We start from the raw sequence: 26,885 nt of genomic DNA, 5'->3' as shown, positions 1-26,885 counted from the left end.
AATCTTTTTACATTGGGTTATATACTATAGTAACAGCATGATTTTAATTCCTTAAAGGTATAGTATTAAAGGAGGCAGATAACAGGTACATTGGTGTAACAACTAGAATAAACTAGACTTTCTGTTGATACTTTAGTTCCTTATGCAAATGTAGTAATACGATCACATTAGTTAGTATTATGAGTAAGTAAAAATGTTGAATGATAAAATTTTTAAATAAAGTTGTAGTTCATTATTTTGATGTTTGTGGAGTAATTTTTCCCATCTCAGTGTGTTGCTAAAAATGTATCCTGGGTGACTCATTTTGATAAATAGATAAGGTGATGTATGTTGGGTCTTCACCAGTGAATGTGCCTCATTAGGGAATTTGTAATGTACATATAAATGAAGGATAGTCAGTTTTAGCTCACATGTTAAATAACCTCTCTTACATTATGGTTCAAATAATTGATGTGACAATTTTTTGGTTGTAGATGATACAGGGTATATGTAAATAATATTTTTGAAATTCCATCCAGAATATGAACAAATAATGACGTTTCTTTATAATCTTAAAACATTAGATATGATAAAAGTCCTCTTTTCCTCAGTTATCTTTGGTTTAATAGATGCTGTTAACCTCAGCTCAAGTCTTGGTCTTCAGGGTTGTGAGTGCAAGCCCCTGCTCCGGCACTAGGTGTGAAGCCCACTTAGAAATAAATTAAAAAAAAAAAATTAAAAAGGGCTTGTGGGTAGTATAGTCTAATAATATGCCATTCAGAGTTGGGGACTTTAGGGAGAAGGGCCAGCCAGTGGACTGGAGGTGGCAATTAGTAGTAAGGACAAACTATGGGAAAGAAAAATTCACCACCTAAAAAGGATATTTGGGATATAGGCCCCAGAGGAGAACAGGTTTCAGTGAGACTCAGATTAGCAGGTAAATGAAGAAAATTCTGTTAATGACTACTAATAAACGATTGTAACTGACTAACTTGTAGAAGGCCTTCATTGTTGAGGAAGAGTGAGAAATGGTCATGTTCTCAATCTTTATTAGATGAGTTGGAAGTTGTAGACTTCTTGTGGTGACAGTTTAAAATAGGGATAAAGGGTGTAATGAGATTAGTACTGGTGGTACTAAAGCTTTAATGTGGTGAGACTGAATTTCTTGAGGGAGCTCTTGTCTGGAACCTAGAGCTGTAGGATTCTTTTTCAAAGGAGACATGGAAGCCAGAGGAAAAGCAGCAAGGACTCCTCTTACTGTCTCAGTCAGTTCACTCAGCCAGACGGTATGGGTACAGCTCTTCCTTAACTTACTCTTTCTTCTACCCTCTACAGTTGTAATTCTGTTTTTATTCTGATGTCCACTTTGTCCTTTGTCCTTCCTTTTTTCCCCTTTATTCCACCCTCATGCTTCTGTTTAGTGTCCCAGTGGGAAGCTTAAACACAGAGACACATTAATGACACATACCTATGTTCCTTGCATTATTTATTCTCTATTCAAAACTAAAATGTTTTTGAATCAGTTGGGTATTTTTTGCTAGGCAGCCCAGTTTCAAACATTTTAATTTTCATACATCTCAAAACCTGTTCACTATTTACTTTTGGCTATATCAGTATATCCAATTATTGTCAATGTATTCATTATTTGAAATGTATTCACAAAAATGTTTTTTGGTTGGAACTTTTAAAATAACCAGATGTGTAAAGTTTTGAGTTGAGTGGAGAGGAAAGCATTAAATGGGAAACCTGAACTTTAGGCTAAAGAATTTGCAGTATGCTTTGTGTTTTGATGATGGGATGGAAATGAGTTTGCAGCACATTATTCTGTCTTGTACACAGCTAGTAAGTGGCTAGAATTGTAGGGTGTGTGCTCCTTCCATGAATCATCCAGTTAACATGTTGACTGTAAGGATTTTGTGAAGTTATAAGCTGAAACTTTTTGATTTGAAAAAAAGAATCATTTGTGGAATGTGTAATAAAAATGAAAAGCAGCTAGGGTTATCTAAAAACATTGATTGGTAGCACATTTTCTACATAGAGTTGCCAGTAAATTTCTCTGAATTTCCTGGATTATTTTAAAGATTATTTTCTCTCTTAACAATATTAAGACTTAATTTTAAAAAGAGCTTTCCAAAAAGCTTTAAAAAAATATCTGAAGCAAGAATTGAGGATATTTTTATACCAGTCATAGTTTCAGAAAGTGCTAAAATTCCTGTATGTTTTGAAGTTTCAGGTTAATTGGTCTGCTGTCTTGGGATGCTTGCAAACATCTAGGATGACTTTTTTTTTAATCAGTCATTCCTTCTCTGCCCATATATCACTTCAGTTGTACTGTTTGTGTCTGTAGCCACTATTTCCAGACAGTAGTACTTTTGCCACAGATTTATAATCTCCCTGAAGTCAGTTCAAGAAGAGCGAGCTTGTTTCATGTATTGTTTTCCCACAGCCCACAGCTATGCTGATTTGTTTGAAGTTGTGAATTCTTTGGTCTTTAAAGCAGAACTTTTGCCTATTCTGTTTGAGGTTGTCCCACATCATCATTCTATATGCTAACTGCCTCGCTAGCCAACCATCATTTTTCTCACACATGTTCCATATGTTATTCTGATAGAATCCACTCAGACTACTTACTTACTTTCAGCAGTTTCATTATTGTTCTTTTTTTTTTTTCTGAAACTGGAAAATCATATAACGTTATGTTTACTAAACACATTGATTTTTTTCTTGATATTTTTTATTGTTATGAAATACATATAAAATTTACCATCCTAACCATTTTTTAAGTGTACAATCAGTGGTATTAAGTATATTCATGTTGTTGTACAGCCATACCCTCATCCATCTCCAGAACTATTTTTCATTTTGCAAAACTGAATCTGTGTCCACTAAACAGTAACTCTTCATTCTTCCTCTCCCCTGCCCCTGGCAACCACCATTCAGCTTTCTATTTGTATGATTTTGACCACACTAAGTAACTCACAAATGGAATCATACAAGATTTGTCCTTTTGTGATTGGCTTATTTCAGTTAGTGTAACGTCTTCAAAGTTCATCCATGTTGTAACATATGTCAGAATTTCCTTCCTTTTTAAGGCTGAATAATTTTGTTATTACACACACACGTGCATGCATGCCCCACATTTTACTTATCCATCCAAGTGATGGTCACTTGGGTTGCTTCCGTATTTTAACTATAACACATTCATTTTCATACATTTTCTATAAGCAGACATAATTGATTATATTAGACCCTCATTTTGAGTTCTCCTTTTTTTGTTTCATTTTTCATACTTATTTTTATTTGTTTCTAAATAATCTTTATAATCATAATGCCTGTACCACATTCCATTGTGTTTCTGATATATAAATGATGAATCACTCCCCTAATGTTGTGTTTTAGGCTCTTTCTAATGTTTTGCTATTGTGGATAACATAATAACCTTATATTGGGTTTTCTTAGGGTAAATTCCTCTTTTTAAAATTAATTAATTTATTGTTGTTAGTGTTTATTTATTTTTGAGAGAGACAGTGCAAGTGGGGGAGGAGCAGGGAGAGAGAGGGAGACACAGAATCTGAAGCAGGCTCCAGGCTTTGAGGTGTCAGCACAGAACCTGATGCAAGGCTCAAACTCAAGAACCATGAGATCATGGCCTGAGCCAAAGTCGGATGCTTAACCAACTGAGCTACCCAGGTACCCCTAGGGTAAATTCCTAATAGTAGAACATCTTCACGTCTCTTATCATATATCTTGAAACAGTTCTATTAATTCATGATGCTAACTGGGAAACATTTTTTCACTTCTGAAGATGCCTCAGAAATGCTAACAACATTTTGCACAGAATCAAAACTAGCTTCTACAGTAGGTTCAGGTTTTGAAGCCACATAAAGGAAAGGACATATGTACTTTCTGCAGATCTTTGGTTTGATACAAAACTTAATCCCACTGTGGGACCATATGCCATATTCTGGTTCTCTGAAACGTTTGCCAGCCTTTCTCAGTGCCCTTTCGGTTAGACTATTGTAGACAGATGTTCACTGACTATATAGTGCAATGATAATTTTCAGCTATGAGGTCCAAGATAAAGCCAGTAAAAATGTCTGTGGCTTGAACTGGTGGCTAGGCTAGGCAGGCTGAATCTGCCGATTTTCATGTGGGAAGGGCTCTGTATTATTCATTTCACATTGACACTGTTTGCCTGATGAGACATTGTTTGCCTACTAGAGAAAGAGGTTGCAGGCCTTCTTCCCTTAGGATGATCTTCATTAATGATAGCACTCATCAAATGAACTGTCAAGAGATACATCCTTAACTCAATTTACTCATTCAGTGACATGGAAAACCTGTATCTGTTAAATTATTTGGCATAGCTTGAAAACCTGATCCTCTGTATGCCAAAAGAGGAGTGCCAGTAATTGTGACTTGAGTGAGTTCCCTTTGGTGTTTGAAATAATATGCCTTAGTGGTAAGTTGAAGCATGTACTTTGAAGGCATATGCTTCCCTAAGAATTGACTCACATAAAATAGGGAATTCTGGCTGCGAAGGACTTAACCAAGATTTTTCTAAGCATTTCAGCTTTGGTTGTCATAAAATAGATTTCATTTTAGATTCCCGTTAGTCCTTTATGTAGAAGCATGGGGGAGATTTTAAAATATTTGTTAAAGTAATTGGATGCATAATTTTGATCAAGAAGAATTACATTTTATTTTTTTTAAGTTTATTTATTTTGAGAGAGAGAGAGAGCACGTGAGCAAACACAGAGAAAGAGCAGAGGGAGAGGGAGAGAGGGAGAATCCCAAGCAAAGCCCAGTGTGGGGCTTGATCCCACAAACCATAAGATCATGACCTGAGCCAAAAACCAAGAGTTGGACATTTAACTGACTGAGCCACCCAGGTACCCCAGAAGAATTACATCTTAAAATGCTCTTTGGGGATGCCTGTGTGGCTCAGTTGGTTGAGCAGCTAACTCCTTATTTCAGCTCAGGTCACCATCCCAGAATTGTTGTGATTGCAGGATCAGTTATGATCTCCAACTGTGCTGAGCATGGAAACTGCTTGGGATTCCCTCTTTCCCTCAGTCCCTCTTTCCTGTGTACACTCGTGCGCTCTGTCCCTCAAATAAAAAATAATAATGAAGTAAAAAATTCAAAAAAAAAATTAATAAAATAAATAAATACAATGCTCTTAGAGGAGAAATTTGCACTTACTGGATGCCTATTCTGTATCAGAAACTGTGCTAGGTGCTTTATAAAAAATATGACATTAAATTCTTCCAGCAATTCTTTAGTGATTATTAATGCATCTTACAGAACACTTAACTAGGCACAGACTTACTCAAGATCACAAAGGTGGGAGATAGAAAAACTATATTTCAAACCTTGATGTGTCTAACTTAAGTACCCATTAAAAATTTTAAAGAGTATTTTCCTTGGATTACTAATTAAATCTGGTGCCTACTATCTTCATTTAGTGCTCTTCACAACCTGTATATGTTTACTCTTGTGTACACAAAGATACGTAAAGATGTGTTCAGTGAATTTTATTTGAGAATTTGGAGAAATTTTATTTAAAAAAAACAATAAGCACTTACCTGGGATGACCTAGTGTGTACTTTCATAGACTTCTCAGGCTGTTGGGAACATTTTGGTCTGCAGCCAGGGTCACCTGTGTGATGATGTCAGAGAAGGCTGTCCTCTAACTAATAAGCTGCTTTGGAAGTTAACAAACAGAAAAGGCAAGAGAAATCTTTTGAGTGTTTGTTGTTGAACACTACAAGCTTCTGGGCCTGCATGTTATTAGTTGGTATTCTAAGATTCTATCTTTTGAGGCCTAAAGAATGTTTGGTCTGTCATGGTTTCCTTAGTAGATTATGTCACCAAAGAATCCCTAAGAATAGAAACAGTGCTGACATAAGATAAACTGTGGAAGTATTGAAGTCCTAAGGTTTTGTTGTTGTTTTTTAAAATTTTTTTAAAATTTATTTATTTATTTTGAGAGAGACAGAGACAATGTGAGTCTTTGTGAAGAGGGGGAGAGAGAGAATCTCAAGCAGCCTCCACACTCACAGCACAGAGCCTGATGCGGGGCTCACATGAGATCATGAGCTGAAACTGAGAGTTGGACGCTCAACCAACTGAACCACTCAGGCGCCCCAAAGTTTTTTGGGTTTTTTAAAATGTTTATGTATTTATTGGGAGGGAGGGCATGTGAGCAGGGGAGGGGCAGAGAGAGAGCCTTGAGGAGCCTGATACGAGGCTCCATCTCACAAACTGAGATCATGACCTGAGCCAAAATCAGGAGTTGGACACTTAACCAACTGAGCCTCCCAGGCATCCCAAAGTCCTAAGTTTTACTGTTACTTTCATTCTATATCACTCTCATTCTATAATTTTTTAAATGTAATGGAGGACATTGCCAATGAAATAGACTCTGGGTTAATTACACATCCTGGAAAAGTTGAAAGAGTAACCTTTAAATGATAGTCTGTGTCAGAGATTCCCAACCAATATACTGCCTGTGGATTACAAATTTGCCAAAGGGTTGATCCCTTTAGACCTTAGGCCAACCAGAGCCCTCAGGTTGGTTTCCTTCTCTGGTTGCCTCCTCCATTTATTCCAGTGTGCTATGTAAACATTTATCATTTATACCGCAATAGGAAAAAGTTTGCCAGGGTACTGCTACCTAGCAGTTATTTGCAAAATCTTTTTAGAAGTAGTCAGAGTGTATAGTTTACTTATATATAAACTCCAGCTAAATGTGGAAGGAAATACTTAGGTTGCAGCAAGAAAAATCTAACTTGAAAAGTTGTTAAATACTGAAATGCTAGGGAGGTTGATGTGTTTTTCATTTCCTTTTACTTTTATAATATAAAGTTTTTTCTTTAATTGACTTAGAAATACAATTTTGGTTGGACCCCGGCCTCAAAATGTCCTTCTATATTAATAGCTTCTGTGGTCAGAAACTCTTCCAGGGAGGAAAATAGTTAGGCTCAGTTTCAAGCCACTAATTTATAGGTAGGTTTTTCAAATACAGCGTCTAGATTGAGACCTGCTTATAGTGAAATTTGTCATAGCATTAATAATTTACTGTGATTATGAAAAGAGCATAGAGGGCTTGGTACCAGAAAATCTGGGTACAAGTACTTATTATTTTGATGGAGAGTAAATGACAAAAGACAAGTGAAAGCCATTTTAATTTTAGCACACAGCTGTCAAAGAGTAAGCACTAACTACTTTTTTTATACTTTACTACCTGTATAAAAAAACAGATTCAAAATGTAAACAGTGTATTCTACAGTTAAAAATAATAATAATAAAATGAACACCTGTGTACCAGCTTAAGAAAAAACATTACATTAATGTTGGTGAGAATGCAGCTGGTGCAGCCACTCTGGAAAACAGTATGACAGTTCCTCAAAAAATTAAAAATAGAACTACCCTACAACCCAGCAATTGCACTACTAGCTAATTTATCCAAAGGATACAAAATGCTGATTCAAAAAGGCACATGAACCCCAATGGTTATAGCAGTGCTGTCATCAATAGCCAAATTCTGGAAAGAGGCCAAATGTTCATTGACTGATGAATGGATAAAGAAGGTGTGGTATATACATACATTGGAATTCTCGGCGATGAAAAAGAATGAAATCTTGCCATTTGCAACGTTGGGGATGGAACTAGAATGTACTGTGCTAAACTAAATAGCTCAGAGAAAGACAAATTCCATATGATTTCATTCATGTATGGAATTTAAGAAACACAATAGGTGAATATAGGGAAAGGGAAGGAAAAATAAGAAACAGAGAGGGAGGCAAACCATAAGAGACTCTTAAATACAAAGAAGAAACAGGGTTGCTGGAGGGGAGGTGGTGGAGGGATGGGCTAAAAGGGTGATGGGCATTAAGGAGGGTACTTGTTGGGATGAGCACTGGGTATTATATGTGAGTGATGAATCACTGGGTTTACCCCTTAAACCAGTACTACACTGTATGTTAACTAACTTGGTTTTAGATAAATAAATTTTAAGAATTAAATTAAAAAATGAAAGAACGTTACCAATATCTGTGGTCCTTTATGAGACTCCTCAGTTACAACCTCTTCCTTCCTCTACCAGAGGAAACTATGAAACTACATTTCATGTTAATCATTTTCTTTTTCTGTGTAATCATTTTACCACATATACATATATCCCTAAACAGTTTTGTTAATTTTGACCTTTATAAAAAGTATCTTCTCTGTATCCTTCTATCATTTCCTTTTTTCTATTAACATTCTATTTTTGAGATTATCCATATCAATATATAAAGATATGGTCTATTAATTTTCACTATTACACAGAATTCCATTGTAGATATGTAACAATGTGGCTGTTCTATTGACAGTTATTATAGTTTATTCCTATCATAAACAATATCTTTGTGAACATTCTTGGACTTCTCACCTAGGAACACACAGAGAGAGAATGCCTTAGGTATATGTAGAATTCCTTGGTTGTGGAGCCTGCTCACAGTTACCTTGACTAGGTCATGCTGAATTGTTTTCCCAGCTTTTACTCTAACCGGTAGTTTCCGTGAGTTCCCAAAGCTCTTTATCCTCATCTTTAATTGATATTGTCAGGCTTTTCAGTTTTTGCCAGTTGAATGTATAAGTAATGGTATCTCAGTATGGTTTTAATGTGTGTGTTACTCTCAAATATTTGTTGAGTTCCTGCCATGCGTGCCAGACTCTTCTTTTCACTGGACATGGAACACTGAACAGACTTTTATGGGGTCCTACATTTTAGGTTATGGTGGTTAGGAGAAAGGAGAGAAGGGGAGATAGAAAATGAATAGGTAAAATAATGAAGTGGTGATTAAGGGCTATAGAAACAAAAAGATAAAGTCTGGATGGGGAGTAGGAAGTTCAGGGGTGAGAGTAGGTAGTGATTTAAAAATTTTTTTTTTTTTCAACGTTTATTTATTTTTGGGACAGAGAGAGACAGAGCATGAACGGGGGAGGGGCAGAGAGAGAGGGAGACACAGAATCGGAAACAGGCTCCAGGCTCTGAGCCATCAGCCCAGAGCCCGACGCGGGGCTCGAACTCACGGACCGCGAGATCGTGACCTGGCTGAAGTCGGACGCTTAACCGACTGCGCCACCCAGGCGCCCCTAGGTAGTGATTTAAATAGGACAGTCAGGAGAGGCTTCATTGAGAAAGTGGCATTTGCACAAAGACCTAATGGAAAGGACAGTACACACTAGTTGTTATCCTGGGAAAGAGCATTTCAGGCAGAAGAAAGAATAAATGCAAAAGCCTTTAGGGGGAGTATTTCTGATATGCCCAAGAACACTAAAGCAGAAGTGACTGGAGCAGAATGAGCCAGGGAATGGAGAGTAGTAGAAAATGAGGGCAGAAAGGTGGCCAAATCACAGAAGGTTTTGAGACCTCTGGATGGACTTTAGCTTTTACTCTAAATGAAATGTGAAATGGAAGTGATATGACCTGACCTAAAGGATTGTTCAGGCATTTGCCTAGTTACTAATGAGGAAAAACATCTCTTAGTGTTTCCTCATGTGAAGTGCCTGTTCATGTATTTTGACTTATGTAGTATTTGTGTTCCTGAGTCATAGGAGTTCATATATTCTGTATTGGTCTCTATCAGTCATATATCTTCTACTTTGTGATTTTGTCTTTTATTCTTTATAGTATCTTTTGAAGACCAAAAAAGGTATAGTCAAATTTATTAACCTTGTCTCTTTATTCTTTTATACCTCTGGTTCATATAATTTAATTATAATCCTTGGGTTAGGGCACTCTCATTGGTCCAGCATGGCCCGCCCATTCATTTATTTATTTATTTATTTATTTATTTATTTATTTATTTATAACAGTAAGTGAATACACTACAAAAGCTAGGGTCATGTAGTAACTTACATTTATCCTTTTGATCTCCCCTACTTCTCCATGTCTATTATAACCATCATCCACATCTTGGTATTCAATCCTTGGCTTTCCATTGTATATATTTCCATCTCATTCGTAAGTATTCCTAAGAAGTGTGAGTGCATAAAAAGGCATGAGGTGCTAATGTATGCTACAAAGTGAATGAATCTTGAAAATATGCTAAGTAAAAGAAGCCAATCACAAAAGACTACATATTTTATATGCAATATCCAGAATAAGAAACTCTATAGAGAAAGGAAGTAGATTAGTGGTTGCAGGAGGAGAGGGAGTATTTAAGAGTGTCCTGCTGCGGAGAGATAGAGTGTCTTTTTGAGGGGATGAAAATGTTCTAAAATTGACTAGTGATGGTTGCACATACTTGTGAGTATATTAAAAAACTATTGAATTATATAAATGGGTGAATTATATGGTATATTAAATACTATCTCACTAAAGCTGTTAATGTTAACATTGAGGGGAGGAGTGTGGATTTGTTGTAGATACTTAAAAATCTTTGGGGATTTTTTTTCATTCAACATCACATTCCTAAGATTTATCTCTGTTTTGTGTAGCTGTAGCTCATTTGAGTATATATACCACAGTTTATATATCCATTCTCCTGTTGGATACATATTTGGGATGTTCTTTACTATGGTGAAACATGCTGTTATAAACATTTCTGTGCATCTTCTAGTACATGTTTAAGTTTTTCTGGGTATTTATCAAAGAGTGTAATTGCTGGGTCATAAGGTGTGTGAATGTTCACGGTTATAAGATGAAATACTAAATTCTTTTGTGCTGGTATTAAGTTTATACTACTACCAGCATGCTTGATTTGCACTTCTCTTCTCACAAATGCAATTGAATATCTCTTCATGTATTTGTTGGACATATATGTTTCCTCCTCAGTGAAATACTCATAAATGTCTTTTGGCCATTTTTCTGTTATATTGTTTGTGCTTTTTCTGCTGACTTTTCATTCTTGATTTATTTTTCATAACAGTCCTTTGTCTTTTATAGGATTTTTGATAACAGTCCTTTGTCCTTCTTCAATATGAAACTCTTCCCCAGCCTCAACCCCTTGCCACACACTCTCTTGGAGGTTTATCTAATGAATAAAAGTTCTTGATTTTAATATTGCTAAGTCAGTCATTATAGTTAATGGTTTCCGTGTTTCATCTAAGTAATCCTTTTCTATACAGATGAGACTGATATTCATCTTTATTTTCTACTAAAGGTAGAAAGTTTTGATGTGTTTGACATTTAAGTCCTTGATTCGTCAGGAATTGATGTTTTATATGATATAAGGTAGACATCCAGTTTCATCTTCTTCTACATGGATTTTTTTAAATGTTTATTTTTGAGAGAGTGTGAGCGGGGGAGGGGCAGAGAGAGAGAGAGAGGGGGGACAGAGGATCTGGAGCAGGCTCCACACTGACATCAGTGAGCCAGCTGCAGGGCTCAAACCCACAAACCACGAGATCATGACCTGAGCTGAAGGTGGACACTCAACCAATTGAAGGTGGGCTCTCAACTAACTGAGCCCCTACATAGAGTTTTTTTTTATCCTGTTCCATTTATTAGATAATCTCTCCTTTTCCCCAATAATCTGACCTATCACCTCTGTCATGTACCAGAGTTTCAAAACTGCATGGATCTTGTCTATATTGAATATATTCTGCATAAACAAAACAAACAAACAAACAAAACTGCCTGGATCTATTGCTGGGCTCTCTGTTTTATTAGTTAATCGGTCTATCCCTGGACTAGTACCACACTTCTTAAACTGGATAAAGAGTACAAATGACCCCCATATATACCCTGCCCCCCCTAGAACAATTGGTTGAAGGTTCTTTGAAGAAAGCAAACTCCAACAACAACAACAAACCACTTGCGATTACTGAAGTTTGCAGTATTTTCAGGGCAGAGCCAAAATTCAGTTAAAGCAAGATGATGAAGAAAATGTTCAGAGATACAATAATTGAGTTTTTACTGTTAATGCACTGTTAATTCCAGAGATTTAGTGGTAGAGAGTGGAGGGAAGAAGAGATAGTAGCAGAAAAGTAGATGTATAGTTAACTTCTGAGATTAAGAACATGGGAGATTAGGGGGGACCTGATGATTAGGGGCTTTTTGGGGTGACCAAAAATAGGGATAAAAAGCACAGAGATTATTCCTGGTGGGTTCAAGGTGGATTTTGGTGGTGAGGCTGTGAGTATTGAAGATTAGGGAAGGAGGGGTATCTACTTCTGTTGCCATGGATGCACCAAGGTAGTCCCCCCACTTAACCCCATTCTGGGGAGAGGCAAATTTACTGTGTATCACAAAACTCCCCCTTGACTCCTGTTGGCAATTACAGGTGAGGAAGCCAGTATAACTAAAGAACACACCATCTTAATTCCATGTCCCAGGGGCCCACTTCTGAACCCTGCTAGGAAAGGGTTGCCTTTCTCCACAGTGCTATCTTTTGTCCCTGGCTTTTAAGATACTTTAGTGTTCTAGGGTTTCATTTTGGTTTATCTAGATCATATTTTTGCTTGGTAGCTTTAATCTTGTGTAGAGTTAACAGGATACCCACAGTCTTGAAGATTATTATCTTTCATTGGTTCTGAAAACTTCTCAGTCATTTTCTCTTAAAATATTGTGTTTTCCTCATGTTCTCTATTTTTTCCTTATGGAAATCCCATTTGATATGTGTGGTACCTTCTCATTCTATCTCTGATAACTCACATGTTCCATACTTTTGAACCTATGAAGCATGCTGGGTAATTGCTTCAGTTTGTCTTTCAGTTCATTCATTTTTTTTCTTTACCTCTGTCTGTATAGGCTGCTGTTTAACTTGGCTGTTGACTTTATTATTTCAGTTATATGTTTCATTTGAGGAAGTTTTGTTTCCAAATCTGTCTCATATTTTTGATAATCTTATCTTTTAATTTTCTCTTTTGTTTTTTTTAATGTGCTGATTTCTTATTCTGTATCTGATAATTCCAAAATCTCTAGCTGTTATAGATCTGGCTTTTGTATTATTTTGTTTCTGCGGACTCTGGCTCATATTGGCTTTTTATTGTGATCTCATTGTTCTGGGATCCATCTTTACCTATGGGAATTCTCAGAGGCCTGGGTCAAAAGTACTTCTTCAGAGAGTGCTTTAGAAAGTATTTGCCAGACGCCTAAGGGCGCTTCCATTCCAAGACCAATTGAAACCAAATTTTTGGTTTGAGGTATTTGGGGCCACACAGATAGTGTGAATTCTAGCCACAAACCCATGGATTTGTAGGCTTGTGGTTATAAATTCTCTGGGGAAAAAAACATGTTTTTACTTCCCTTGTTCTGCTCAAAGCCAAAGCCCAAAAAGGCATGTATTCATTCCCTCTAAATTTTTGGAGGAGGGGCAGCACCCACTGAAGGTACCCTTAAGGATCTTGGCTTCAAGGTAGTGGTCTCTGATAGGAACTTCCACCATAATCAGACACTGAACATTGCCTCTTGCCTCCTTGGCTAACAGCCCATTAAAACCCAGGATCCATGCTAGACCATAACGGATGGATGTATGTCCCCAAGGGAAAGTCCTTGCTTCTGAGCTAGTATAACGTTTCTATTTGAGCTTTCTTATTGTGACTAGACTCCAAAAAATCCCCTTTGTTTCCTTACATCTTAGCCCTTCTTAAAAGTTATGTATTAACTTTCTACCTTGTCTGTAAACATTACATGTAAAAAATAAGGGTAGAATAAACAGTTGTCATTCCTCTTTGCCATAAATTAAATAGCAAAATGGCTTCATCAGAGTTAGCCAGAATTTTATTCTGTTATTATTAGGACAGCTTGTTATTATATACATTGTGATTACAAACTACTTGAAAGGGGAAAAAAAAACACAAAAAACAAAGTACAGACAAATACAGAAAACAATAGCTCCCTAATGAAGCCCAAATGTCTTGTATTTGAAGTCGGCTTTTTAAGAACATTCAATTCTAAGAAGTGAGGACAGCTTGGTTCATAATAAATTGAAAATACTTATAAATGGAAGGCATCACTCTTAAGGGAGAGTAAAAGATTTAGAAGAGCTTAGAGTATAAGCTCAAATTCAAGGCAAATGTAAAACAGTTGCTACCCACTGATAGTTTTTAGACATTCAGCAACAACAAAAAACATTAACATGTATTCATTCAGTACATACTTTTTAGGTATTTTCTGTGGATACCTCATTGAATGCTTTGGGAGATACAGAATTAAATGTTATGGGAGAAGCCATTTCCAGTCTAAGTAGTTTATCTATACCCTTTTATCCTTACTATCTTTATTATGTTGTTTCCACATAGTAGGTATAACCATATTGTAACAGTATTAAGTGTGTACAAGGAGCATTTGTATCAGTTCTATCTGATTGATAATTCTTACTGTTTACTATTGTTCCCGGAACTAGTTATTTTACTTTTTAGTTTCACGCATTGTTGCCCTCTATCTATAGGTTGTGAACAAATTTGACTTGTTTATCCTTTCATTTGTGCTTTTCTTTTAACAGACATTAGGTGTCTGTTTAGGTCCTCCACTAGCCACCAGGGTACTCTTGCGAGGCCAGGGGGGAAACAAGCTATGGTCTCTATCTTCACGAGGCTTGCAAGCTAGTAAAGGAGGCAGCCATTAATAATAATTTTAAAAATCACACAAGTATGAAGTTGCAACTGTGATAAATGGTATAGAATAAAAGAATATAGTACTGTAAGAATTTAAGAAAGAGGGATTTACAGAAGTTAAAAAAAAGAAATTATGAACCAGATTCTGAACATGTTCTAAACAATTTCTTGTTCTGAACAAGTCTTAAACCAAGTTCAAAACATATCAAGTATTTACCTTTCTTATTTCAAAGGTTGATAGTTTGACTTATCCAGTATGCTTTAAGGATACCTAAGTACATAATGACTTGATTATTGTGGAGAAAAAAATACCACTGGGAAGATCCTCATTACTCACATGGACCAAGTATTCCTGTGACTTCTATTATATAAGTAAATGTGTTCTTCCCTCTGCCTACCCCATTGAGGATAACTGGCCCATTTGAACAGATACCTTTGATTTCAGTGTTCTTCAGGAGATGGCTGGTGGTTTTCCTCTAAAACCCTTATACATAGAATGAATTCCAAGTTGGGAGTTCTCTCTGATGGTGGTGGTGGTGGTAGTTAGTTACATTTTAAAAACTGCTTTTGGAATTACAACCATGAATAAAGATTGAGTCATTAAATGTTCATAAGTATTCTCAATGGATCCTAAGTCCTCACTTAAATAAAAAGTGCCAGTTTCAGCCTATATCAGAAATCTTAAAATATGCATTTTGTTTTTATAAACAAAACCAACTATACTACCTACTTGAGTTAAGTTATTCATGTCCTGCCCCTTGAAGACTTCAAATATTTCAAATGAGTAAGGTCAGGAGAAATATATAGTCTTGTTTTAGTGGATTTTAAAAACATATTTGAAAGTATTTTTGTATATATGCAAACTACCAAAATAATTTTGAATGGATTGTACTTAAATTATTGTCATAATTGAATCATCTGTTTGTGGCTGGCTTTGAAAGAGTTTTTTACCCCTTATTTGTAGGATTATTGAGTTATTTTTAACTAATTCAGCAGTCCTTGGCTATACACTTAAACTTTTTAAAAACAAATTTGTGCAAAACTAAAAACAGTTATAATGAAGTTGTTTTTTAGTCACATAGTGGCTTCTCTCAAATGAGGCTAAAACTGTCTGAAGAATGTTCTTGTGCATATGCCAAGAGGCTTCTGGGATGGACATATTTTTAAGAACCAGAGCATAAACAACTGTGACCTGTGGCAAGAGATATAAATGACCTCATGATGACAATGAGAACAAAGCATTTTTAACTTATCATGGTGTTGTGTTCATTCACTGCAATGTGTTTGTCATTCTACTTAATACACATTTGGTGTATTAAGTGAGAGCCAGACAAAAAAATTACAGACTGTATTGAACTGAAGATAACTATTTCTTTGTTGTTATAAACCAATTAAATACCAGAAAAAAAGTTTAAAATATTTTCTGAGAATAATATTTCATGAATTTTCTACAACTATAGGTCCTTTAACACACATACCCAGACCACTTTGGGATAAAGGCCATTTATTTATATCCTAAAGTTTTGATTCATTTTCTGTTGGAGAGAATATGTTCCAAACTTACAAGATCAAACAGTTGGCTTGAAATAAGAATTCCTCCTTCAAGACAGATCAATTAAGTGTTTATTAAGTACTTACTATGTGTCTGGCACTATGTTAAATATTATGGAATACAAAAGAAGGTGACTTTAGCTGCCTTTGGTTTAGTTGGAAGAAAACTCTAAAGTAAAATAGATGTTATATAATCAAGTACCAAATAAAATAATATATAACTTCTCTGATACAAGTAATGAAATAGCCCTTCTTTTCAGAAATGACTTCTAATCATTGTTTAGAACGGTGGTTCTCAACTAGAGGTAATTTTGCTCCCAAGAAGACATTTGGCAATATCTGGAGACATTTTTAGTTTCATGACTGAGGCTATTGGCATCTACTGGATAATGCAGAGATATTGATAAACATCCTTACAACTACAGGATAGTTCCTCACAACAAAGAATTATCTGGTCCAACATGACAGTAGTGCTGAAGTGAGGAATCCTGCTATAGAACCTACAAATGTCACAGTGCTAATAAGTTTTGAAGTTATGGGAGCTGGCCTCCTGTTTTCCCGTAGACCTCTACTGCACCTGTAAATGTTCTTTGCCTGAGACCCTTAGATCCTTATATAGAAATGACCTTTGAGTATCCATAAGCCCCTGAATGCTGTATGCAAGTGTTTCCAGTACAGTGTTTCAGAGAGAGATTCTGTATCTTATCAAATTCTCAAGGTACCCATGTTCCAAAGAATGTTAAGACCCTACATGTGTAGTAGAAGTTCATAGTGATTGAGACACATCAAAACAATGTCCTAGTTACTTAAAAGAGACAATGGTACGGAACTTTCCTCAGCATCATTCTAAGCATCACGTTAAGCTTCAGGGATCAAAATTAAACAATACTTTTTGGTGAAAAAGTCTCTAAATATATCAATTTAATATTTTGGAATAATAAAATCTTTCTTAGTGTTTGAAGAAATTATACTATAATACCTTAAGATTATTTAAACATCTTATTTAATAATACAATACTGTGCATGTAGAATTAGACTAGACTGATTGCATGCTAACCCACAGGCATAATATATAAACCTACTATTTTATTATTTGAAATCAACGTCTTTTGTCAGGATTTGTTGCTTTCTCCCAAATGAGGGTCCCAATTTACATTTCCTTAGTGCTGTGTATCTGTTGATTCAGTCAGAGATCTGGACATCATTTTATACAGTTCACATTTCTCTTACAAATGGTTAAGTAAAGTGAATTGTATTTTTCTCATATGAAACATCTTTGAATTGAGAGTTGTGGTTCTGATTTGGCATGCAATAAATCAGAGATCTTACCAACAGTATCTCATAAAAACAAATCTACATAACCTTGAGTATGCATATAATTTAATACTTTTCTAAGTCATAGAAATTTGGAGATTAAGTCTTGGCTTAAAAGCCAAGGAAGGGACCTTAGAGGTCATCTATTCCAGCTGTTTCAGGCTGTTCTTTGAGGCACAAGACCCAAAACACTACTTTTAGTTGTTATGTATTTGGACTTCTACCAGATATTTTCTTTGAGGGGGAAAAAAAGGTGTATGTGGGTGGGAGGGTTGCATGCTTCTGATCTAGACCAACCGCTCTTTGCAGATAAAGAAACTGAGACCCAAAGCTTTTGATTTTATTCATCCACTATATACATTTCTTTTCTCTGGGTCAGACCAGCATTTTATATGTATCTGGCCATGGTATAGAGGATAGCCAGGCAATTACAGTCATGTAGCTTCCTAGCTGTACGTTCTTAGGCAAGTTGCTGAATGTTCTTAGTCTCAGTATACTTACCAGGAAAAAAAAAAAAAGAATTGTTATATCCTTAGGATTGTTTTCACCTTAGAATTTAGAAAATATCTGGGAAGATGATCTGGATTGACCGTGACTCTCTTAAAAAGCATTTTGAATCATTCCACTAATATTTTTCTGAAATGAATATTGTGTCATCTAAATATTGAAGCTGCCTCCTCCCCAAATTGAACCATGATGTCCAGAAAATACTGTAAAGTAAAACAAACATCTTTATTATCAAAGGTGACAGCACCAATAATCACATTTCCTTTACTTTGGCAGTAGTGAGGGTCTTCATGGATGATAGGTCAGCCTCAGGGCTTTTTCTTCCCCACTTTCACTCCTGTCCAGATATTACATAAGCCTTGTAGAAACACAAGTTAGGTACTGCAGAATATAAGAAATAGAGATGAAGTATTTAGAGATGAAGTACAAGAGCAAATGACAACATTGAAAGAGGTAAACTATACAAAGTGGAATCAGAACTTGGTGGTCCTTTTGATCTTAAGGATGTATTTCACAGAGTAGTTGAGAGATTATGAGAACTCTTTCCTCCTGGCCTGTTTCAACAAGGATTGCCTTACTAATCAATTTTTGATAGTCACCTATAGTTACCAGAGAATGCAGTCTTTTTATTTGGGCAACAGAGCAATTAGATATAATTATGTTAAAGATCACTTACCATTTGCTATTAAAAGTGAATGATTAGTTGTATCCTGAGAAGATTTTGTTCCAGGATTTTTCTTAGAGTCTCAAAGCAATTTAAGTATAGAGAAATAAAATTTAAACCTAAATAAAGGATTTTTCTTTAGTGGTTTGACTGCATATCAACTTGCTGGGTTTGCTTATTTATTTTGGTTTGGTTAAGTTTATTATTGTTTGTTATTAGGAAATAGCATTGATATGATTTGATCCTATATTACTCTGATTTTGGAGTTACATAATTCAGTATTGTATTTTATTTTGTTACTCTGTTAAATATCTGTAAGTGATCTTTTTGGTAAGTTATATTTTCAACTGAATGAAGATAATAACATTTTATTTTTTTATTTTATTTTTTTTTAAATATATACTTTTATTTTACCTAAGGACGAGGGAAGCTTCTTTTTGTAGAATATAGAACTATATCCAGCTAATGTATGAAAAGGGACAGCATAGAATTTAAAATAAGATAATAACATTTTAAACTGAACTCTATTTGTGTTTTTTCTTAGGTCTGAAAGAAAGTGCAGAAGAGATGGTGAGAAACAAATTGGAAGGAAAAGATAAACTGACCCCTTGGGAACAATTTTTAGAGAAAAAGAAAGAGAAGAAAAGACTGAAAAAGAAACAAAAGGTATCAATGATAATTTTGGGCAAATATTTATTGAACAACAATCATGTATCAGAAGATAGCAGAAGATATCAGAAGATAGATAGCTAACCACTCACTAGAGTAGGCCATGTTATCACAATTTTAAGAAAGAGGAAAGGGAAAACCCAATAGCTTAAGTGTTTTCTGCAAAGCTACATAATGAGGTACAAATCCTAATAAAAGCCCAGAGCCACTTTAACTACTGTGCTCTAGTATTTTACATTTACATGCTACCTAAATAAAATAAACAGCTTAATTGATACCTAGATATAAAACAGTTTGGTTCTGTTTCTATTTTTGAGAAAGAAATATGCATACAGATTCTTCTACTTGAGGATATATACACATAGAAATTTTTAACATGCATGAATTTTTTTCTACATTTGTGTTTCTCAACCTGAATTTTTCATTTTTCAGTATTAATCATATGAATCTTTTAACATCTTGTCATTAAATCCCTTTAATTAAGCCTATTTCCTCTGTGCTAATATGTTGTCTTGAAAAATCTGATTTGACTCCCATTATTTGGGGATAATATCTTTTCCACAGAGTCCTTAGTAACAGCAGAGACCACTTAATGGTTTTTGCTGCTAAAAATGCTCTATCTTGTCACTGAAATGTAGCATTCTAGCAGTACAGTTATTGCCTTAAGATAATATCAGTAATCACAGAATTTTGCAACTTTAGTAATCTTAAACGATTAGTTCTAGTCCAATCTTGATGCTTTATAGTTTTTGGAAATTAAGTGATTCATCTCCAGATACACAGCTTATTAATGGCCAAGCTGAGACCAGAATCCAGATCTCTCACTCCAGTGTCCTTTCCACTATACCGTATTCTCTAAATATACTACATAAGCTTGTGCTTTTGATGCAGCTGTGACTTTCAGTGCTTGTGAAGATGGAACGCTGCAAAATTGAATGATGCACTGGAGGGATTTTTAATACTCCTCTATTTAGTCAGTGTTTCTGGAAATAGATAATACAATGAGGATAAAGGGTAAAAGCCCTGTCCCCCCTCTTCCTTAGAACTTCTTTTAAAACTAAGCAGGAAGTAAAATATCTTCTAAATAGAATAATTTCACAAGTTATTAAGCCATCTGTGTACTGTAAAACTTACAACTGGGTCTTTTTGGGTCAATAAAGTAGTCTCTTGTTTCTGAGATCTTTAGTAGCTATTCTCTTTTATTTTCATTTGCTGGGCACTTTGAGCTTATCTTGTGCTTTTACTCTTTCCCTTCATTGGGCTAAGCCTGGACTCATTACTACCCCTAGAAATATGTTTGTTGAGTGCCAGTTTGTTCTAGGCTCAGTGCTCTGTACTGGATCACTGCTGGATTCCACAGATCCCTTCCACCCACAGGTTCTCGTATACAGAGGAGTTTCAAGAATTTCCTTCATATTAAAAATATTTTGCCCCTTTTCCTCACTGTGGCTTCCATTTTGACGTTGAAAAATTATTACTGAAGAAATGAATACATGTTTATATGCAATAATTGATGCAGCTAAAGTTTAGATCTAAAATCAGTGACGTGAGTAGATACGTAGTTATTCTATAATCTTTGTTAGAAAAATTTATTACTACTGAATCTATTTTAAGAGTTTGGTAAACAAAATTCATAGAAGCTCTTGCTCTTAAAGGGATATTAATATCAAAATGAATACTTTTTAGGGCTTGGTGGGTCTTCTTCAGCATGGAAGATAATATTTAACAGTATGTATTCTGAATATTTTTGTTAAAATGACTCACTTTTTAGATTCTTGGAAATAACCTCAATCTGGTTTGTCCGCCCTCAGTTCACATGTCCTATTTATTATATAGGTTTGATTTTTTATTTAAGTATTCTAATTTAGTAGACAGTCTGTTCAAATTTGATTAGGAAAAATATTAACCAACACATTTGCTTAAAAATAGCCAAAGAGTTTTCAAGGGTGGATTATAGATAAAACAAAATAATTGTTAAAATTGGGTGATAAAAACAGGGGCTTCATTAAGCTGTCCTTACTGCTTTTGCATATGTTTTAATTTTCATAATAAAAAAAATCACTTTCTTGGGGCACCTGGGTGGCTCAGTCGGTTGAGCATCCGACTTCAGCTCAGGTCGTGATCTCACAGCTCGTGAGTTTGAGCCCTGCGTCGGGCTCTGTGCCGACAGCTCAGAGCCTGGAGCCTGCTTCGGATTCTGTGTCTGCCTCTCTCTCTGTCCCTAACTCACTCGCATTCTGTCTCTGTCTCTCTCAAAAATAAATAAACATTAAAAAAAAATAAATTAAAAAAAATCACTTTCTTTAACCAGCAAATAAATTGTTATAAATAATTATTTACATGATAATCCACAATGTATAACTTCAGGCTGTTGATAGTCACTGCCATTTCTCAATTTTGTGAGAGGTAAGGCCACATCTTTTCACTGATCACCCACATAAAAGTGTTCTTCTCTTTTGAATGTCTGTATCATTTCATTTTTGCTTCTTCTAGCACTTCCTATCTTGAACTGCTATTACTAATATATGTGTCTGTTTACGTGTCTAGCTTTTTTTTATAGATTGTAAAATTTTTATTCATTTTAATTTTTTTAAATGTATTTATTTTTGAGAGTGTGAGTTGGGGAGGGACAGAGAGAGAGACAATCCCAAGCAGGCTCTTCACTGTCAGCACAGAGCTGAACACAGGGCTTGAACTCACAAACCATGAGATCATGACCTGAGCCAAAATCAGGAGTTGGACACTTAATCAACTGAGCCACCCAGGCGCCAGATTATAATTTTTTTAAAGACAGAAACCATGTATCTGATAACTTTCACTTTTCCCAACAACCCTACATAGCTTTATGCATTTATTAAATATTCCATAAATATTTATCTTTATCCATAAATATTTGTTGAAGAAACAAAAGAATGATCAGATAGGAGTTATTTTACAAATTAATTTTAAAAACTGGTTTCATTCTAGATTGTACTGTTTGATTTAAAAGAAATAAGATGTTGGGGCGCCTGGGTGGCTCAGTCGGTGGGCGTTCAACTTCATTCAGCTCAGGTCATGGTCTTGCAGTTTGTGGGTTCGAGCCCTGTGTTGGGCTCTGTGCTGACAGCTCAGAGCCTGGAACCTGCTTCAGATTCTGTGTCTCCCTCTCTCTCTCCGCTCCTCCCCCACTCACACTCTGTCTCTCTCAAAAATAAATAAACATTAAAAAAATAAAATTAAAAAAAAATAAAAGAAATGAGATGTGATATATATATTTATGGATATATGTATATACACAAAGTGGAATATTAGTGATCAAAAAGAATGAAATCTTGCCATTTGCAACAACATGGATAGAATTAGAGTATATTGCACTAAGTGAAATAAGTCAGAAGACAAATATCATATGATTTCACTCATGAGAAATTTAAGAAACACAGCAGATGAACATAGGGGAAGGGAAAGACAAGATAAAAACAGAAAGGGAGGCAAACCATAAAAAACTTAAATACAGAGAACAAACTGAGGGTTGCTGGAGGGGTTGCTGTGGGGGGATAGGCTAACTGGGTTGATGGGCATTAAGGAGGGCACTTTTTTGGATGAACACTGGGTGTTATATGTAAGTGATTAATTACTAAATTTTACTCTTGAAACCAGTACTACACTATAGGTTAACTAACTTGAATTTAAATTAAAAAAAAAATAGGGTACTTACATAAAAAAAGAAAAAGAAATGATAGGATTTTTCTTCATGGTCTTTGTAATAAACTGTATGTATTTTTATATTCACCTTAAGGCTCTTGCTGAAGAGGTCAGTGAAGATGAACTTCCCTCTGATGTTGATCTGAATGACCCATACTTTGCCGAAGAAATTACAAAAATAGGTAAGCCAGCCCATATTTGAGTTTTTAATTGGAATTTAAAGAAAGGTGACATGGGTAGAAGCAGTGTAAACTACTCATTCTCTTAAAATTCCTAGAATTTGTGTACCTCTTTTAGTGGCTTATAAGCAAGGTCTGTCCTTTGGGGTATAAACATCTATCCAGTTACAAAGGGTCAGCATACAAATAATTTCATTATAGGAGGCTTTGGTGATGTGATTGATTTAATGGTTTACTAGGGATCCCTGTTTTGGAAATATCCTTGTAGACAGATTGACTATAAAAAGATGAGGGGAAAGGAAGTGATCTTCTTGTGTGCTTACACTGCTTTTCTATGACATATCTCTAGGTCTTTACAAAGACTGAAAAAGTGAAAGTGTGAAATAAATTTGTTTATGTGGATGTGTGTATAAATTTCTTAGAATTTTTATATGGTGTTGTAGCATGAAAGCTTTTCTGCTCAAATATACAAAAACATCTATGTTTCATTTATCCATTTTTACATTTATCCTGCTTCATCATTGTAGATGAAAGCCAGCTTCCTCCCCTTTTACCTTGGATCCCAGAACTATCTGGTATTTGATTTCCTGTATCCAAGGAGCTTTGTTTCCATCATATATGCACTGCTCATTCTTTCCCTAATGCTTTCATTCTTACCTTTTGGTTATGTGTAAATGTGTGTGGTAAGGTTCAACCCATACATACACAAGTCAGTACAGAGACTACTATAAGCATTTTCCATTTGTTCTCATGCATTTTGCCTTTTTCCTGATCAGAATACCACACACATGAACTCCAAAAGGCTTACTCCTGGAGCAACTCCAAGCTGGCATTGTAAAGAGAAGGATTTTATGAAGTTTCCCTGCTTCTTGTCCCTGGTGACTAGTGGGCCAGAATAGTTCTCAACAGGAAAGTCAAAATTGCTCAAAATTATTTCCTGGTTGTTACAGCCTTTTAGCACTCGCATTTTTTTTTTTTTTTTGATGAAAAAGGAGATCAAGATGAATAAAGTCTATTATAGGATGTCAGATTCTTAGGAATTGGAAAGGGAAATGGAAACTTAGCATATTCTGCTTTTTATCATACCTGAGCGGTCATTTCTAGAAGATGATGGATTTTAGCCTTATCCTCTGCTTTCAGAAAACCAAGTTTATAATGGAGAAATGCAAAGCATTATAGTTTCCTTGTTCTCATTCCAAAGTGCTTCATTTGGCATGTACAGTCTGGTCAGATTGTAGAATTCAGGGCAGGATTCAAAGAGTAAGTTAAATTGTTTGATGGCTTGGGGTGGCTTGTGTCTTGGAATCAGCACATGTAAATTGTGAATAAGCTCTCACTAAAGGTAGTAGCAGAAGTTCCAAGGAAAAGTGTAGATAAAATTTGTTTGCTTTCAATATACTTTTGATTTCAGAATAAATCCTAAGAGTAATTATTTGTATCTGGGCTTAAGTTGTTTCTTTAAAGGGAAAAGAAAAACAGAAAGGCTGAGAATTTTTTTTTTTACATAAATTTTAGGACAAAAAAAATGTATCTTGCCATGTCTGTTTATTCATACTGTCAATAAATATTGCCTCCTCGGTGCTGGACACTCTGCTAGGCTAGAGATATAACAGTAATAATACAAGCACGGTTATGTTTCTTGAGAAGTCTGTGGTATTAAGGAAGTCATGCTAAACAGGTAAACAGATAAGAATATTGTAAGATATTGTAAGATCAGTGTCTTAAAGAGAATAGGGTAAGAGTGCCTGGGTGGCTCCATCGGTTAAGTGTCTGACTCTTGATTTTGGCTCAGGTCATGGTCTCACAGTTGTGGGTTTGAGCCCCACATGGGGCTCTGCACTTACAGCATTGAACCTGCTTGGGATTCTCTCTCCCTCTCTCTCTGCCCCTTCCGTGTTTTCTTTCTCTCTCTCTCCTTTTCTCTCTCTCTCTCTCTCTCTCTCTCTTTCTCTCTCCCCCCACCCCAAATAAACAAACTTTAAAGAATATAGCGTAATATAGAGGATAAAACTGGGAGGAAGGAAGAGTAGCTTACTTTAGAGACAGAGGGGGGCCAAAAAAAAAAAAAAGGCTTTTCCAAGGTGGTGACATTTGAATAAGACCTGTAGAATAAGAAGGAGTCAGGCATAAAGAACATTGCAAACAAGGGAAAAATAGGTATACAGGCTGTGAGGTGAGAAAGAACTTGTGTTGGAGAAATTGAAAGACCCAATGTGACTGGAAAATGGTCAGAGGAGTTTGATAGGAGGCCAGGCTGGGACACAGGATCAACCCTGCATGGCCTTGTGTCATGGCAACACATTTTGATTTTACTCTCCTAACAGCAGGAAGCCACTGAAAGGTCTTTAAGCAAGAACATGACATGATCTGGTGTATATGTTGGTTCCTGTGAAGAGAACAGATTGAAGAAAAGGCATCAGTGAGAGCTGAGAGACCAGGCTTTTCAAGAGGTGATACTGGTTTAGGTAGCATGCCAGTAATGGAATTGGAAGGAAAAAAGTAAATGGAATTCTAGATATATTTTAGACATACACTTGTGGACTTACTTGAATGAGGAAGAAATTTAGCAGAACTAGATTTTTGTTTTGAGTCTCTAGAAGAATATTCTTCCATTTACTGAGTTAGGAAGGAATGTAAAAACAGTAGGTTTGGGTGGGAAGTAAGGTCAATAGTTCCATTTTGGGTATAATCACTTTGAGATGTATTAGGTTACATTTATAAAGAAGTCTGGGTGATCAGCCGAAAAGTCAGTGCAGGTACAAACTTAGGAATCAATAGCATATAAATAGTATTTCAAACCATAGAACTGGAAGTTAAAAGCATTGGTAAGAGAGGAGGGTGCGTGATTGGGCTCTAGGTTGGGTAAAGCTTACACAAGGCACTATTACTCTGTCATACTGGAGAAGGTACTACTTGGAAGGTAGGGAGAAAGTTGAAGAAACTGAGAAGGAGCAGCTGTGGAATAGGAGGAAAAGCGTTAGTGTTTGGAAGGGTGTATAGTTCAAGCCCCATGGCTGAGCAGGACAGAGACATTTTAAGCCAGATGGACTTGGATACATTTGTAACACCTTTGCCCTTGGCAATCCCATAGAGCTAAACTTACATACTCTTCAAAATACGGAGGAATTGAGTTCATTGATTAATGCCAGACCTGATGTTTGGCTTGGGTTAGGAGCCAGTTGTGAGTACTAGAAATCTTTTCTCACTTTTCCTTCTGTTTTTCCCCTACACTGTAAACTTGCTATAATTTTTTTCTAAACTACAAACGATATCAAATGAGAGGTTCAAAAATATGTATTTCTAGAACTAGTTAATAGTTAATTTTTTATCTTAGAAATGAAATACAGTTGACCCTGAACAACATGGATTTGAACTGTGAATCCACTTATACGTGGATTTTTTTTATAAATGTAGTACAGTACTGTAAATGTATTTTCTCTTATGATTTTCTTAATAACATTTTTTCTTTCCTCTAACTTTATCATAAAAATATAAATGTAGTAGGTACAAATATGCAAAATATGTGTTAATCGACTGTTTATGTTATTGGTAGGGTCTCTGGTTGACAGTAAGCTATTAGTAGTTAAGTTTTGTAGAAGTCAAAAGGCACATATGGATTTTCAACCATGTGGGGGGTCAGTGCCCCAAACTTCTGTGTTGTTCAAGTATCAGCTGTATTGGAAAAATTTGTTTATTGCTGTCTAATTGCATAAACTCTTTAATAAGATTTTGTTTTTGAAGAAGTAGGAGAGAAATAAAATACATCACATGTAAATATACCCTATTAA

At 35.6% G+C, this 26,885-nt stretch overlaps 1 protein-coding gene across 2 annotated transcripts in view; it reads left to right on the top strand.

Annotated features, from left to right (window-relative positions):
• ESF1 (ESF1 nucleolar pre-rRNA processing protein homolog) overlaps positions 1 to 26,885 on the top strand; it is a 63,587-nt gene that overhangs the window by 28,254 nt on the left and 8,448 nt on the right. For both annotated transcript variants that reach the window (XM_030310112.1, XM_030310113.1), the window contains exons 10-11: positions 19,113 to 19,234; positions 23,013 to 23,100. In XM_030310112.1, the coding sequence (XP_030165972.1) occupies positions 19,113 to 19,234; positions 23,013 to 23,100 (210 nt within the window). The remainder of the gene's footprint in view (positions 1 to 19,112; positions 19,235 to 23,012; positions 23,101 to 26,885) is intronic.

Source organism: Lynx canadensis, chromosome A3 (assembly GCF_007474595.2).
Source record: "Lynx canadensis isolate LIC74 chromosome A3, mLynCan4.pri.v2, whole genome shotgun sequence".
Taxonomy (NCBI): Eukaryota; Metazoa; Chordata; class Mammalia; order Carnivora; family Felidae; genus Lynx; species Lynx canadensis.
This window is presented reverse-complemented; position numbering and strand designations above follow the sequence as displayed.